We start from the raw sequence: 14,824 nt of genomic DNA, 5'->3' as shown, positions 1-14,824 counted from the left end.
AAAAAAAAAAAAATCTCGTTTAGCCCTTTACTTTTCTGTTTGTTACTACAGCAGAGGACGCTCACCCACATAAAAATCAAAGTGACACCAGGAGAGGCTCTCCAGCTTCACCAGGCTTCTTAGTACTGTTTGTGCAGCTAAATTTCTGTGTCCAGATATGCCAGTGGAAGCAGCGGGACCTGGATGCTCGCAAACCCTACAATTCAGATGAAACTTCATATCATAATTACAAGCCAACATAACGCATCCAGACTGCACAGCCTCTTCTACTGAGGATGTGGTGGAATATATTTTACTATCTCTAAAATAAGTATAGCTTTCTCTAACGCAACAAAGAACGGATTATTCTCAAGGACTCTTGCTGGCTTTTCAGCGCAGCCTGGCCGATCCGACTTTCCCCACTTTTTGAGGAGCGGCACTACAACTATACTCGCCAATACAAGTGAGGGCTATAAAGTCGAAACTGAAGAAAAAGCACAAAGAAATGCTGCAAGCTCGTTTGTGTCCCCTTTCTACTGAGCGCCCAATGTGGAGGACTCTCCGGCTGCTCAAACTCCCTTTCTGCTAGTGGCAGCCCTGGACCATTTTTCTCCTATGTGATTTGCTACAAAAAAAAAAACCAAACAGCTTTTTTTTTTTCCTTTAGGCTACATTCATCAAAAAGATTACATGCAATAAAATTAGTGTCATTAAAATTCAGTGAAATACCACATATTTTACCTGTTGCAATAGTAACATTTCAGTGCATTGTAATTAAAAATTAAACAATTGAAACAAAACCAAATCCAATAATGCTAAACAAAAATCCCCCCACAAAACTGTAAGAGTGTACAGTGCATACATCCAACAGACCATGCAAAATAAGGATTCCATTCAAATTTCACATCTCATTAAAGGCAATTTGACCATTAATCCGTACGGGTTGAGGAGCAGAGAAGGATTTTCCAAGACAGATAAACTGAAATGATCCTCCTTTGATCTCCGAGGTTAAGAATCAGCGACAATGGAAGATGAACAACAAGGGGCAGAACTACTGGCCTTTTTATGTGCCACAATGGCATCAGCAAACAACTACTTAATCAATATTTGGCCAGGGACACTGAAAACTTCCTTTTCAAATTTTAATTCCTAGTTGTAAAACAACTGTAGGGCAACCAGCAAGATAAGACATTAAACTGACTGCTTAATTGCCTTTTACTGTCTTACTAGTTATATATGCACATTCTTAATAGTTCATGAATCGTTATTTACTAGGATGAATAAATGACCTGTCGACAATTACATCAAACTCCACTAACCAAATAATCTCGGCGCATGACACACTTTAACTCTAATGTGTCCTCAGTGAGTTTTAATTTCATTACGCTTCACTTTTTTTTTTTTTTCTAGGCAGAGTGATTTAAACTGAATTAGTTTAACAGCATGGGGCAGGAGTACTCGAGGGCAAGTAAAGCAAAATGTGGCGCTCACACTACGCTAAACAAGGTCTTGCGGTGAATTATGTTACTGTACATCATTTTTATTAGCCAGAGAGCTCAGCCTTTGGGGAACACTTGGAAGTTTCCTGCATTTTTATTTATGTATTTTGTTCTTTCTTTAGCCACATGTGTTTGTTACATAGGATTTAAAGTGACATTTACATGGAGAAATTCACGTTGACCGGCTTGCTCTGATTTATTGCTTTGCGTTTCACTCAATTTCTTCTTAAATTAACCAGAGAGCACTTTGTAGTTCTGCTTCATTTCCCAATGCAGTTTTACTACACAGCCCTGGGGACTCGTGATAATTTATCACTATCAACTTTATTGGCTTCCCTCTTCTAAACCCTGTTCCGACCCTTATCAATAAGTAAACCTAATACCAAACTAAACCTTCCCTGAGAGCGTTAGATACAAGCACTGTCTTTGATTCGTACAACAGAGAATTACTATTTGAAGTCAGACCTGGAAAATAATCTGTTTTAAGGATTTCATCAGCACCAACTTTTACTTTCAGCATCCATTACGAATTTTTTTAATCTAATTAAAATCTCTGTCTGCCTGCTGATAGCATCGCTACCTTTGTATAAACAGATAGAGATCCTTGCCCTCCTTGAGAGTTTTGCCAGAGACTTTCACTCGGGATTAGACTCACACTCCTGTTTAGTGGGCACTTTCTAGTAATAGAATAGAACAAATTTGGGCCCCATTCCTGCCTGCCCCAACCCACGTGAGTAACTTTACACACATGAATAGGCCCTTTGAGTGGGACTCCTCGCCGTTACCCGCATATGATAGTGTTTGCAGAACTGGAGGTCTGATACCCGATCTAGTAAACCTAAACCCGAGGATTTCCCCCAGAGCTGCAGTTGCTCAGCACATTACAGAGCTGGTTTCAAGAAGAGCCTGATCCCTACCATGGTAAATTCCTACTGACGTCAAGGATTTTGCAATCGTAGGAGAATCCAGAAAGCCAAAGATAAAAATCAGATTTTCAGAGCAAGCCCTAGCCACGCCGAAGTCGACTGACCGTGTTTCTCGCTGCAGCCTTTCCAGAATGACACTGTGCGAGTCCAATACATTATTAAAATTTTCAGAGCAACGAAATAAGATGCAAACTTGGATACAAATGCAAGTTGATCGACTGCTGTGTGCGAAGCAATCCTCATCTTTACTAAAATAAGACTTGCCTTTGTCCTAGATACATGCAATTAGAAGAACTGGAAAGGATGCCCACAGCGGTTCTGTTTGAATAGGCGCTGGCTCTTTTGAAATGGAAGAAAGTGCCCCTAAGACGGCAAAGCGTGCAAACCCATTCATGAAATCACGATTTCAAGAAAGGGGTATGATGTATCTGTATATTACTTCAGAGAGCTGCTGCTAGACCGAGTAACACTCTTTCTTCCCACAGCTGGGAGTGTTACTAGTGCTTATGGCAGGCGATTAGCGTGCAGTTAGTCTGCCAATTAGCACTCGCCCCAGAGCCCCCCAGCTCCCCCTCAAGACAGGAGGGCACGGGCTGCTCCTGGCACCTCTGGAGTGGCAAACTCTGCTCTGAAGCCACTCCAAACACAAACATAAAGCATCTTTCTGAAAATGCTCAGCATGCTGGGACACCACGCGCTCACTCGTTCGTGAGTTATTGATTGCTGAGGTCATCAGTTAGTATTTTTAGCTCAGAATAATGATTTGGAAGCAGGACCCTGGCCCCAAGCCCCACAGTGACAACAGGTCAGGCAGAAGAAACAAAGCTCAGAGCTACCGTGCAGGCAAAAGAGCCTTTATCACCTATTTTGATTTGCACTTGTGCAGCACCTGTTTTTTTCTATCCAGGACTGGGCTCACACACTCCTGAGAGATGAGGAAAGAAAGGGAAAAAGACAGACAGAAAACACTGTTGGCGCTATCTGCCTTGAGCCAAATCCTGGCGCTACTAGGGAGTTTTTCTTAATTAAGCACTATTTTCTTGTCAGCTCTGAGAGCCTCAGAGATGAAATTCTGTTCAAGTTACAGGAGCTGATTTCTTAGACCTGCTAGTGACCAAATATGTAGAGTACTGTATGAAATTCCAGACTCAAGATGATAATTGCCTGCAGCCACAGTCATCACGTTTCGTTCAGTAAGCGAATCTTTACCAGGAACATTGAGCGAGGGAACGTACTGTATTTCTCAGCCATAAGACACAACGGTATTTCACACAGCGAGTAAGTCCTCTTACCACTGTGCCCTGGGACGAGATGCTGGAGCAAAATCACGACAAACCCTGCATCAGAACATCACAACCAAAATCTAACTCAGCATCTGCCTCGTCCCATGCTCCCTCCGGCCGCTAACCCGACAGTCTACGATGCAGAAATGGATGCGATGACTCTAACTGATATCTGGTGTCTGCATGTTAATCCTGTCCCTTTATAAACTGCCTTTATTAGTTTAACAACCTAAAAATAACCGGCTGCATGATACTGACCAACCCTAATCAAAACATCTGCAAGCCCATCTAGCCCGAGCTACCCTTTAGATCATGTGCCACCACTTCAAAGCCTGTGCATCAAGTCAGTAATTGTAACATTGCATCTAAATATTTAAGCTTGGGGCTGGTAGTCGCGTGTCCCATTTACAGTCAGCATCTGTCCTCTAATTCCATTACAGTACAAAGCAAAAATGTTTCCCCGAACTCACAAACAGGAAAAGCATCACACAGCTAGAGAAGCAGCAGCTTGAACTTTCTAGCTGCTGAGCAGGGCTTTTGAGCTAAGGTCCCTCCCCCTCCTCCCCCCCCCCCCCCCCTTCAAACTCCCCACATACACACACAAAAATAGGGGTGGTGCCGAAATTGTATTAATGTGAGCCTCAGGCACACAGAAAAAATAAAAAGAAAAGAGGAAGGGGAGGGAGAGGGAGGGGGGGGGAAGGGTTTGGTCCAAGATGAAAGTAAGAAGGAAATAAAGGAGGCAATTTAGTCTGCTGTAGCCTGAATTGCTCTCAGTACAGCCAAGGGTAGAGGCTTGGGATGAGTAGGGCCCTTTTTGGACGGGTGCGCATGACTGGGGGAGGATCCGCCAGGACAGGGCCCGGGGGCCAATTCCGCCGGCCGGGAACAGAGGTCCCCTTTGAGGGCAGGCGGGGGGGTCCCGGCCCCGGCCCCAGCCCCGGCCAGCGCCGCCCGCTCGCAGCGGCCCCAGGACCAGCTCTACGCCCCATCGTCAGAGCGCTGAAAGCCACCGGTTCCTGCCAGAAAACAACAGCTATCTTATGAAGCAGGGAGTTATCAGATTAGTCAGCAAACCATGGCGCCCGTACCTCCAGCTAAAGGTACAAGCGACTCCCTCTTCCAGAGCGGTTATGCTAAAAATACGCCCCGATGTGCCATATAAAGGCACAAAAAGTTTCTCTTTCATGTTCTTTATTTATGGCTTATGCCTTTAAGAAAAATATATCACGCATGCAGAAATACAGATATGCTATTATAGAATTACAAACTTTGTGACAATCGAGGTTTTCTTTAAATACACATCCAAAATCGGGGTAGAGGGTGGCACTGACAGAAATGGCGAAATACAGCAAAGCGGGCTGCACATGTGGCATCTGTAAACGCCGGCGAGGGAATCGGATTTAAGTGTCCGTGAACAGAGACTGAAACAGAATCACAGCGGGGCAGAGGAAAGTTTACCTACGCTTATTTATGTGATGGGAGAAATCCCAAGCCACATGATACACTGTTTCTATCGCACATTTTTCAAAAATATCATGTTTCTCTTCTCGCTAATCCCACTGTGCTGTAAGTACTCCCCGAATCCCAAATCTTGAATTAGCTGCCATTAAAATTACAACAATTGTTATCCTTGCCCTTGGAAAAAATGCCTCTCCCTGAGCCACCCAAATGCCCACAGTAAAGAGGGGATTTGGGGCAATATCAGCAAATGTCCAACACTAGATATGCGCTCCCGAGCAGGAGAGCAATTCCCCGCTCCACGCTCAGCCCCGGGACTTGCTTTCTCACCTGACCAAAAGCTTTCCCTTGCACCTCTCTGCACCCACGCTCCTGCTGCTGGGATACCTTGAGCCTCTGCGACCAGAGCTATAAAAAGTACTCAAACCGTGTAAGACTACAAAATACTGCACTTTTTTCACTCCGTAACGCAGGGCCCTCCCACCGAGGGCCCTCGGCGGTGAGCTGCCACAGCAGGGTTTTGCTGCGCCCCGCCAGGATAACCTTCAGACATAGCGCAAGCAACCCAAGTGCCGGGGAGGGCATCAGAGCCGCCCTGCCAGCGCGCACCCTCTGCCACACCAGACCTCCCGGCCGGGCTGGTAGGCACTAGCAAATACGATCCCGCAGCATCCAAATCCTCAGGAGCACTGCCAGTTATTTCAGCAAGACAGCGGGATCTGACCTGATGATTTTTATAGACGGGGTGAAATGGAAGCTCCTCTGCTGGCAATGGGAGTTGAAGCAGAACACTTTTTGTTGGCCGGGTATGGAAAGTTGCGGTGGACTTATTTTATGGTTGTTTTTTTTTCCTGTAATGAGCTCTCCAGTGTGTTGCCCCTATAGTATCACACTATACTATACGTAAGGCATGTGTATAGCAACAAATCCTTTCTTGAGCAGCAGCTCTCTCGCACTGCAGCATCCCAGCCACTCCACTAATAAGATTAAGCAACAGCTTGCTAGTCAGGGAGGGGGAGCAGGCGTTGCTGCGGGCAAGAGCGCACTCTCCCTCCAACTGCCAAACCTTCCCAGGCACTGTCACAGAACAGACGGGATTATCAAGCTGCCGTTTGCGCAGAACTGCCCAGCACGTTCACCCAGCAAAAACCTACACGTGCTAGGACAGGATAGGGCTGCGCTACTCCACTTAGGGGGAGTTCTGCTACTGACTGGACTCGGAAGAAGCAAAATAGGAGACTCACGTCCGCAAATAGTGAAGGAGAGGGTACGTCGGAGGACAGAACGCAGCCTCCTCGTCGGACCGTGCTGGGGGGCACAAGCAAGCCCCTATTTGCAGCGAGGCACCACCAGCCCCAGTGCTTTTCTTACAAGAGTCTCAGGGCTCCCGCAAGCTGGAGGGCAGCAGCCACGCAACCAGACACTGATTTACGGTAGATCAGGAGCCCCGTTTTAAAGAGTGAAGAGTCAGAGAACAGGAAGAGTATTTCAAATAGAAGTAGAGGGGAGGGTTATTTTGACAATAATATTTTTTCTCCTGCTGTCTCTATTAATTAATTTTGTTCTATGAAACAGGGATATTATCAAGGCTTCCTATCTTCTGTTTTTAATCTCTGTTGAGAAATTCAGGAAGGCGGAAAAGCTAGATATTTTAAAACAACCAGGGCACTGAGTTTAGCTATTTTTCCCTTGGTGTATGTCCCTCTCAGAACAATTCTCTGTTGCAGGAGGTTCTGGGGGAAACTGTGACCCCTCATACAGGGGTAATCAAACGGTGCCTTCTCACCTTAATCTATTACTTTGTTACCATCTTCTGTGTGTTTGTATTACATGCATCCACGCAAACACAGACACAGAGAAGATGAGGCTTCCCTGAAAGCTTTAGTAACAGAGTTGAAAACTAAGTTTTGGGAGTGTTTTAGGGTTTGTTAGTACACATCAAGGAGATACTCTACTTTCAAAGAACAAGTTTCAGTTGTCCTTCTTGAATGGCACTCAGCATCTCTAAATGTCTAGAAATGCTAGGAACATTTTCTAAGTAAAAACAGTTACTTTTTCCACGGTGGAGAGAGTCCATAAAACTGCGTGGAGCATCGGCTATTAGGGGCTCATTGAATAATTCATCCCTCATTGCAAGCCCATAATGTCTTTTCTCGGCCTTTTGTGGGGCTGTTTTCTCTTCTTTTCTCCTTGAATTATAAAAAGGTTGCCTTCTTTTGTTCACATCAAGCTGCTGCTAGCTGAAGCTTTGTCTGTGCAAAGCCAAAGTGTGAGTTTCAATGGACTCCCCCCTCTTTGTTTTCCAAGTTCATCTCCAAGTGTAGATTGTGTATAGAAGGCCTTCTTTGTAAAAGCTGGAAAAGTTGTACAAATGTTTGACCAGCTCATTTGGTACTTTTGTCTCGCCTTCACCAGTGCCTGTGCATGTGTTGGGCAGCCACTTCCACGCACAAGCCACCAGCCGGGCCCTCGCCTGCCCCTCCACTCCGGCCCGGCCGGGGAGCCGGGCACCACCGCAGCGGGGGCAGCGGCTGCCCCCCGGAGCAGCCCTTCGCCTCCGCATTCTTCAGGCTGCAACCTCCTCGCAGCCCCTGGCCAACCACCAACACAAGCTTTTTTCCCAGCAGTTTTAAGAGAAGAAGAAACGAAACGTGCAGCGTCCTGCCCTGCGCACGGCGGCAGACACTCGAGGCTCTGCAGCCTTTGGCTACAACTGCCCCTTCTGTACAGCTGCGGCCTTTTGCTCGGCTCGGGCTGGCACAGCAGCCCCTGCGCAGCCGTGCCAGGGGCTCCACGGCCAGCTCCAGACCTCCCTGCTCCCCGTCCCTGCTATTGAAAGCCAAACCAGTGGCGGTCCCCATCTTTGACCCCACCTCTGTGCTATTCCCACACAACGGTTTCACCGGTAGGGGAACGGGACAGGACAGCCATCCCGTCAGGGATAGCTCCTCGCCCTACATCTCCTGCTGCACCGGCCCCAGGATGACCTCCGGGAGGAAGGGGAGGGAAGGGGGAGAGAGATACCCACCAGCACCCCGGGTCAGCACAGGCCGGTCCCAGGGCTCCACAGAGAGCAAGGGGAAATAGGACTTTACCTCTTTCACTGAGAATGCCGTCAATGCTGTGCTTGGCCTTCTTGTCACCTTCCTCCACCTCCTTCCTTTCCAGCTCGGCCTCCTCTTCCTCTCCTTTCCCAAACTTGCTCCGCAGGATGCGGCTGATGGAGCTCACTTTGGGGGGAGCACAGAGCTGTGGCCAGGCTGGTTCCCAGCAACCACCCACGGCGGCCAAGCCGGGGAGCCAAGCCCCGCATCAGTGCCCCTGCCCCGCTTCCCCCCGCAGCCGCTGCCGGTCAGGGCTTTTGGGAGGGCGGCCGCCCGCTCCCTTCACCGCAGGGCTTTTCCCGGGGCACTGTCCCACATCGCGCTCCAGCACAGCGCTCCCCAAAGTCTTTTTTTTTTCCCGAGCCCGGGCAGCGGGTGATGGGAACAAGCCCACAGACACCCGCACAAATACTGCCCCGGCTCCGTGTGCGCCCCCCAAAACAACCCACCGGCACAGGGAGCTGCTCCTGCTTCCCAGCTCCAGGTCTCCAGCAAGCCCTGAGCCGTCCTGCGGCAGCAGAACGGCGGGGAAGCGAGAGGAGGAGGGGAGGGGGATGCAGTTGCGATTTAATTGAAAACACCCCCGCCGAGCTCAGGAATCCTCCCGGGACGCGCCTGTCGGTAGCAGCGTGCGAACGCCGACCGCTCCACGGGCACCAGCCCGGCCCGGAGCTCCGCTCCCCCCGGGTGCGGGACTCGCCCCGGGTACCGCGCTGCCCTCCCCGTACCGCCCCCGCCCCTCCGGGCCCTGTCCGAGCCCCCCCCTACCTGACGGCACCGTGTTGCGGTCACACACCCCGTCCTTCAGCAGCTTGTCCCGGATCTCCCAGCTGAACATGCCCGCGTTTTCCCGCTTGTATTCCTCGATTTTCTTCTCAACATCCGGCGTCGTCACCTGCTTCAGTAAAGACAAGGCGAGCGGGCACAGTCTGCGGGAGCCCGGGCTGCCGCCGCCGGGACCCCCGGTGCGGCCGCTGCCTCCCCGCCGCCGCCGCGCCGCGCCGCCGCCAGAGAGAGCCGACACCGGCCCCGCCGAGAAACCCCGTTATAACACACTCCGGGGACGGGCACGTTAAAATTAGAGGGGACGGAGTAGGTAACAACGGCCCCGCATAAGACAAGCATCCCCCGTGTTAAACGAAACTTCCCAGGAAAACCTCCGGGGTTACACGGGAAGGTGGGATCGAGCCCTCGGTAAGGAAAACCGGCTGCCGTGAAGCCGAGAGAAAATCCCGGGGAAGTTCTGGGTCGGGATTAGAGGAGGACTCCGTGTCAACAAAGCTCCAAGTCAGTGAAGTTTCGGCTGAACAAATTTCGCAGCGCCGAATAAAAAGTCGCGTAATAAAACCGCTGAGAGGTCCGAGTACCAAGAGGTCTCTTCGATGGCCTCGTGATTTTAAAATTAAACCGAATTCAAACAAAACAAAGCTCTGCCGGCTGGGAACAGCCTTTCTTTCGGGTAGCATGCTTATAAAAAAATATCTCTAGTACTAACGGCGAAAGGGAAAGTTCAGGCGTTGCTACTTTAGAAGCAAGCAAGAAATAAAAAAAAAAACTAGCTGCAACTTTCAACAGAAACGCAAACCTTTCCTTCGCTTTTGTGGGAAAGAACAGCCACAGTAGAAGGAGGCTAATCTTGAGACAAGGATCCGTATTTGTCTGCATTATTGTGAGCACAAACTTTGTAGCTGTGTAGCTATAAATACACGCAACTTTGGAACGGACAGAAAAATAAACCGAGCAGGAGAAGGAGCAGTAGGCAGGCAGACAGAAACACAGGTAATTTTTTTTGTGGTTAGCAACGAAAGAAGCGAGGGCCCGATCCCGCTCGCTGTGCAAACCCTGACGTTCTGCCCGACGGCTTCCCCGGTCCGTCCCGGCAGCGCCGAGCCCACCCGCGGCTCCCGTGGGGCTGAGCGTGGGGCACTCGGGGCTTTGGACGGCCAAGCGTTCACAAAACCACCCCGTTTCCCCTATTTTCGTTTGAGAAGTTATTTTTTTAAATGGCATTTTCTTAATAAAAATAAACTCATCGCCACGAAACGGCAACAATATTTTTCTAAAGCCTCGGAAAGTTTCGGAGCAACAGGCTCCGCGGCAGGCGGTGCCGTGACCGGTGCGTGTCTGCGCCCACCCCCGACCCCCGCACTGTCCCCCCGCCCTCAAACCCCGCTGCCGGTCACCCCGGGCCGAGTCCCGACCGGTCGTCGCTCCCCGCCGCCGCGACCGGGTGTTTTACTCGGCTCCGGGCGGGCACGGAGGGGGCTCACCTTGGGCTTGCTGCCGCCGATGGCCCCCGGCCGGATGGAGCCCGTCTCCTGGTACCTGCAGAGAATTTTGGAGACGCAGCCGTGGGACACTCGTAGCTGGCGAGAGATGACACAGGGCCTTATGCCATGGTGGGCCATCTCCACTATCTTGTGTCGGATATGGTTGGGTAAAGGCCTGCCATTGATAAACACTCCTCCGAGCTGATTGACTCTGCCCTGGCCTAGAGGAGTAGAGACTAGAAAAGGAGGGGAGGGGAGGCAGGAGGGGGAAATGGCGTTAACGTCTCCTTCGGATCCTGCTGGGTCTTTTTTTTTTGTTTTGTTTTGTCATTGTTTGTGTTTTGGTTTTGGTTTGTTTTTTGTTTTTTTTTTTTTAATAGTTGCTTTTCTGTAAGGCAACTTCGCCGCCACCCGCCCCCGCCCGCCCAGCCGCCCCGCAGCGCGCACCGGGCCCGCCGGCCCCAGCGGAGCCCCCGCGCTGCCGCCCCGGCGGGGAGGAGGAAGGCGGCGGGGCGGCTTCACCTGTTGCGCTCGCACCGGAGCCGGGTTTCAGGGTTTGCCCGACCCCGGCGGAGTAGGGGGGAACCCCTGCGGGAAGCCGGTGGTCGCTCCGGGCGGCGGCGGCGGGGGGAGCTGCCCGCGGCTCGGCCGTCCCGGGGTGCGGCGGTGGAAGCCACTGCCGCCGCTCTTCCTCCCCCCGGGCAGGGGCCCGCGGAGCTCCCCGGCGCTGCGGGGCTCTCGCTCCGCCGCTGCCTGGAGGAAAAACCACCGCTTGCAGCGGCCCGGCTCGCCCGGGACATGCCCTCCGTTGTAAAGTCCCTTTCGATTTCGTTTGCATCGCTTTTATTTGATTTTAAATCTTTTCCCAAGTTTTCCCTAGCTTCTTTCCTAACTTTGGGCTCCCCAAATAACTGCCCTTCACTCCGCTAAAGAGCGGATTCGAAGCCCGCCGCGCCGCCGACCTCTCGGTCGGTTCCCACCCGCTCCCGCCGGCCGGAGGGAACGGACCGCTCCCGGGGTGCCGAGACCGGAGCCACCGCTCCGCAGCCGGGCCTTCCCCGCGGCGGCTCCAGCCGTGCCCGTCCCGGGAGAGGGCCCCGCGCCAGCCCCGCCGCGGGACGGCGGCTCGGACAGCCCGGGGCTGCCCGGGGGAGCCCCCCCTGCGGCGGCTCTCGGCGGGCCGGGGCGGGGGTTGCTTTGTCCCGGCCTCCCGGTACGGAGCAATTCTCGCTTTTCCGAACGGGAGCAGGCTGGTGGCGGCCTTACCTTCCAGCGGAAACCCGCTGCGGGGGTAGTTCTGCCCGGCCCCGGGTCGCATCATCCTGGGGACAGCTCCAGCCAGAGTTGTCATCGCGGCGGCGGCGGCCCGGCGGGGTTATATCCAGGTGAGGGCTGATCTAGGAGAGACCCGCGCTGTCAGCCGGTCCCACCGAATCAGGAGCGGTCCCGGGAGGGGGTGGGGGAATGCCGCCGGGGGGCGGGGAGGAGGCAGCTCCGCCGCTGCCCCTTTGTCAGTGACCCGCGCTGCCCCGCACCGGGAGGGCAGGGGCCGGGGCCGGAGCCCCGCCGGGCGGCGAGGCTGGGCGCGGGGGAGGGGGGCTGGAGGGGGGGGGGGGTAGGGAGGGGGTAAGGGGCGGCGGCGCTGTCCCCGGTGCGGCGGGGAGCGGCAGCGGCGGGTCCGGGAGCATTTATCGGCTCCGTCCCCGGCGCGGCTCCGCGGCGGCGCCGCCGCGATTGGCCGCCGCCGCCCGTCCCGGCCGCGCCGCCCCCGCTGATTGGGCGAGGCCCGCGGCTCTCCCGCATCGCCCCGGCCGGCGCGGCGGCAGCCTGACCGGCCCGGTACGGCACGGCCCGGTATGGCACCGCGGGACCAGCCGCGCTGGACCCGGCGGCGGGGAACCGCTCGGTGCCCCGCGGGGCTGCCCCGGTGCCGGCCCCCGGGGTGGGGAGCACCGGCCCGGACCTCGCACCCGTGGGGACCCGTGTCCCTGCGGGGCCCCGCGGGGCCGCAGCCCTGCCCCGCCGGGCACGAAGGGGCATTCCCTGCCTCGCTGCCCACGGAGCGCTTTGTCTCCTGGCTCTGCTCCTCCGAGCACGAGTGGCGGTGGGTACGGGGGGAACAGCCTCCCTTGTTTTTTTACTTTTTAAATAATTTTTGTTTTTAAGGAAAAAAGCTTTTTCCTTCCTTCTGTTTGTTTATTTATTTTGCACCGAAAGCTCTCGCCGTCCAGAAGAAACATCTCTGGGCCAAATCGTGCTAACGGTTCTGAAAGCAAGAGCTGCCCGTCCGATGTCCGTGGGGACTTCTGCTTTTAAAAACCGACGGCACGAGTGTGTCCCCGCATTACTTGCGTGTGCGTGGGTGTGCATATGCGGGTCTGTACGGGTGCGAGGCGGTGCGCGTTAAAGTCTTACTAGCAAGCGTTTGTTCCCAGGAATTTATTGTAGTATTCAAACTAAACTGCTGGAAAAATAAAAGAGGTAAAGTCTGCCTAGGAGCTGAAGTGACCACAGCAGGATATGACGCCAGGAGTGTTGTAAAGACTGTCTGTCCTTAAAGAAGGTACTATTGTGCATGGCCTTTTATTTATAACTTGGTAAGTGCCAGCAAACTCGCCTCCTTTACACTCTGAAGTGCCAGCCCAGCTTTCCACAGTGCTCTTTATTTGCAATAGTCTATTCAGTAACTGTCACTCCCGAGCTTCAAGTTATTCAAGACCTTAATCAATCAAAAGGATGAGAACCGTTCAGGTTTCTCCCCTTTGAAATGAGGGAAACAATGTTTTCTGGGCTCCCAGTCCGCTTTCCCTTTACGGGTCGGGCGACGGTTTCGCCGCCGGTACCGGCCCCGGGAAGGGCGGGGGTTCGCGTTATTTAGGCAGAAATCCGGAGCCGGAATACGAAACGAACCCGCCCGCCGAGGCAAAGGCGGCAGCGACGCGGGCAGCGGCGCTCGGTGAAACGCGGAATTTGGCGGCGGGCTCCGCACCGGGGTGCTCGGGGAGGGGGGGAGCCCGCCGACGAAGCCGGCATGCCCGGTCACCCCGCGGCACTCACCGCGGCGGCGGGCACCCCTGCGGCCCGCGGTCCTGTTCTCCCCAGCCCCGGCCACCAAACCCAAGCGGTTTCCATCACTTTTTTAATTCATAAAAATAAACCCCAAACCCTGCGTGCGCGGCTGCCGCCGGCTCTGCTCCGGAAAGCTTCCACACAGCCTAGAAACAGGTTGGCAAGAAAAGTTCGCACGACAGTAAAATCCCGCGTGTATTTCACACGGCGTTTGGGTGTTACAGAGCACCCCGGTGACCCGGCTTCGGGCCAACCGCTGGCGCGCCCCGGGAGCCCCGGCCCCGTGGCATCCCGGCCGGAGCCGGGCAGCGGAGCCCAGCCGGGCGCGGGCAGTCGGGGGTGTACCGGACCCCCCGGCCCTCCCAAACCTTCCTGAGGTACCGTCCACTCCGCGCTATTTGCCACGCGTGTCTTACTCGACGAATGAAGGCGGGAGAAGTGTTATTAAAAAAAAAAAAAAAAAAAAGGAAAAAGGGCGAAGCTATTTAAGATTTAATTCCTGCTCGGGAGCGCATACGGCGCCACCAGCATCCCCCTGACCGCCCCCACCACCACACACACCGGCACCGCTGCGGCCCCACGCGTGGGAGCAGATACCCTTCCCACCCGCGGTGGGTGCCATCGCCATGCCTGGGCTGTAACCCACGGCCACGCGAGGAGGGAGCGCGAATGGGAACGGCCCCAGCCCCGGCAGGGGAGACGGGCTTGGCAGTCACTGCCGGTGACTTTACCCTCTCCTTCAACGACGCGCGTCCGTGTGCGTGGCGTGTGAGCGCGCGTGTATTTGCGTGGGCCCGTGTGCCGCGCCCGGGGCAGCCCGGCAGGCCGATCCCGTGTCCTCCGGTGCCAGGAGGCTCTCCGCAGTCGCCGCCGACCCCGCGGAGGCCAAGGGCCGGTGGCAGCGGAGCAGAGGCGGCTCCCGCAGCACCTCCCGGTCCCTCGCTCCGCGCCCGGCCCCGTGGGGCTGGCGGGGGATCCCGCCGGTCCCCTCGCCCCCCGGGGAGCCCCACAGCCGAACCCCGCTCCCCCGGGACAGGGTCCCGGGCCGGGCTGCCGTGGGCGGGGGGGGGGAAGCGGTGCGAAACCCACCTAGTCTCGTCCTGCGCTACCAGCCACCGAGTGCACCGGATGGAACAGCCGCATCCTCCCGCACGGGAACTGTTAAAAATTCAAGGGAAAAAGATTAGGCACGAATGCCTGGCCCCGCTCCTCCCTCCCCTCCTCGCCCCCACC

The 14,824-nt window shown here is 54.5% G+C and overlaps 1 protein-coding gene across 3 annotated transcripts in view; it reads right to left on the bottom strand.

The window, feature by feature from the left end:
* PAX3 (paired box 3) overlaps nt 1-11,873 on the bottom strand; it is a gene marked incomplete at its 5' end in the record, with an annotated part of 80,851 nt that extends 68,978 nt beyond the window's left edge. For 2 of the 3 annotated variants that reach the window (XM_082487062.1, XM_082487063.1), the window contains 4 exons: nt 8,244-8,378; nt 9,021-9,150; nt 10,523-10,758; nt 11,789-11,873. In XM_082487062.1, coding sequence (XP_082343188.1) covers nt 8,244-8,378; nt 9,021-9,150; nt 10,523-10,758; nt 11,789-11,873 — 586 coding nt within the window. The remainder of the gene's footprint in view (nt 1-8,243; nt 8,379-9,020; nt 9,151-10,522; nt 10,759-11,788) is intronic. The other variant, XM_082487064.1, reaches the window with a different exon arrangement.
* Between the last annotated feature and the right edge of the window lie 2,951 nt (nt 11,874-14,824).

The sequence above is a fragment of the Vanellus vanellus genome (assembly GCF_965231255.1).
Source record: "Vanellus vanellus genome assembly, chromosome: 8".
Classification (NCBI taxonomy): Eukaryota; Metazoa; Chordata; class Aves; order Charadriiformes; family Charadriidae; genus Vanellus; species Vanellus vanellus.
This window is presented reverse-complemented; position numbering and strand designations above follow the sequence as displayed.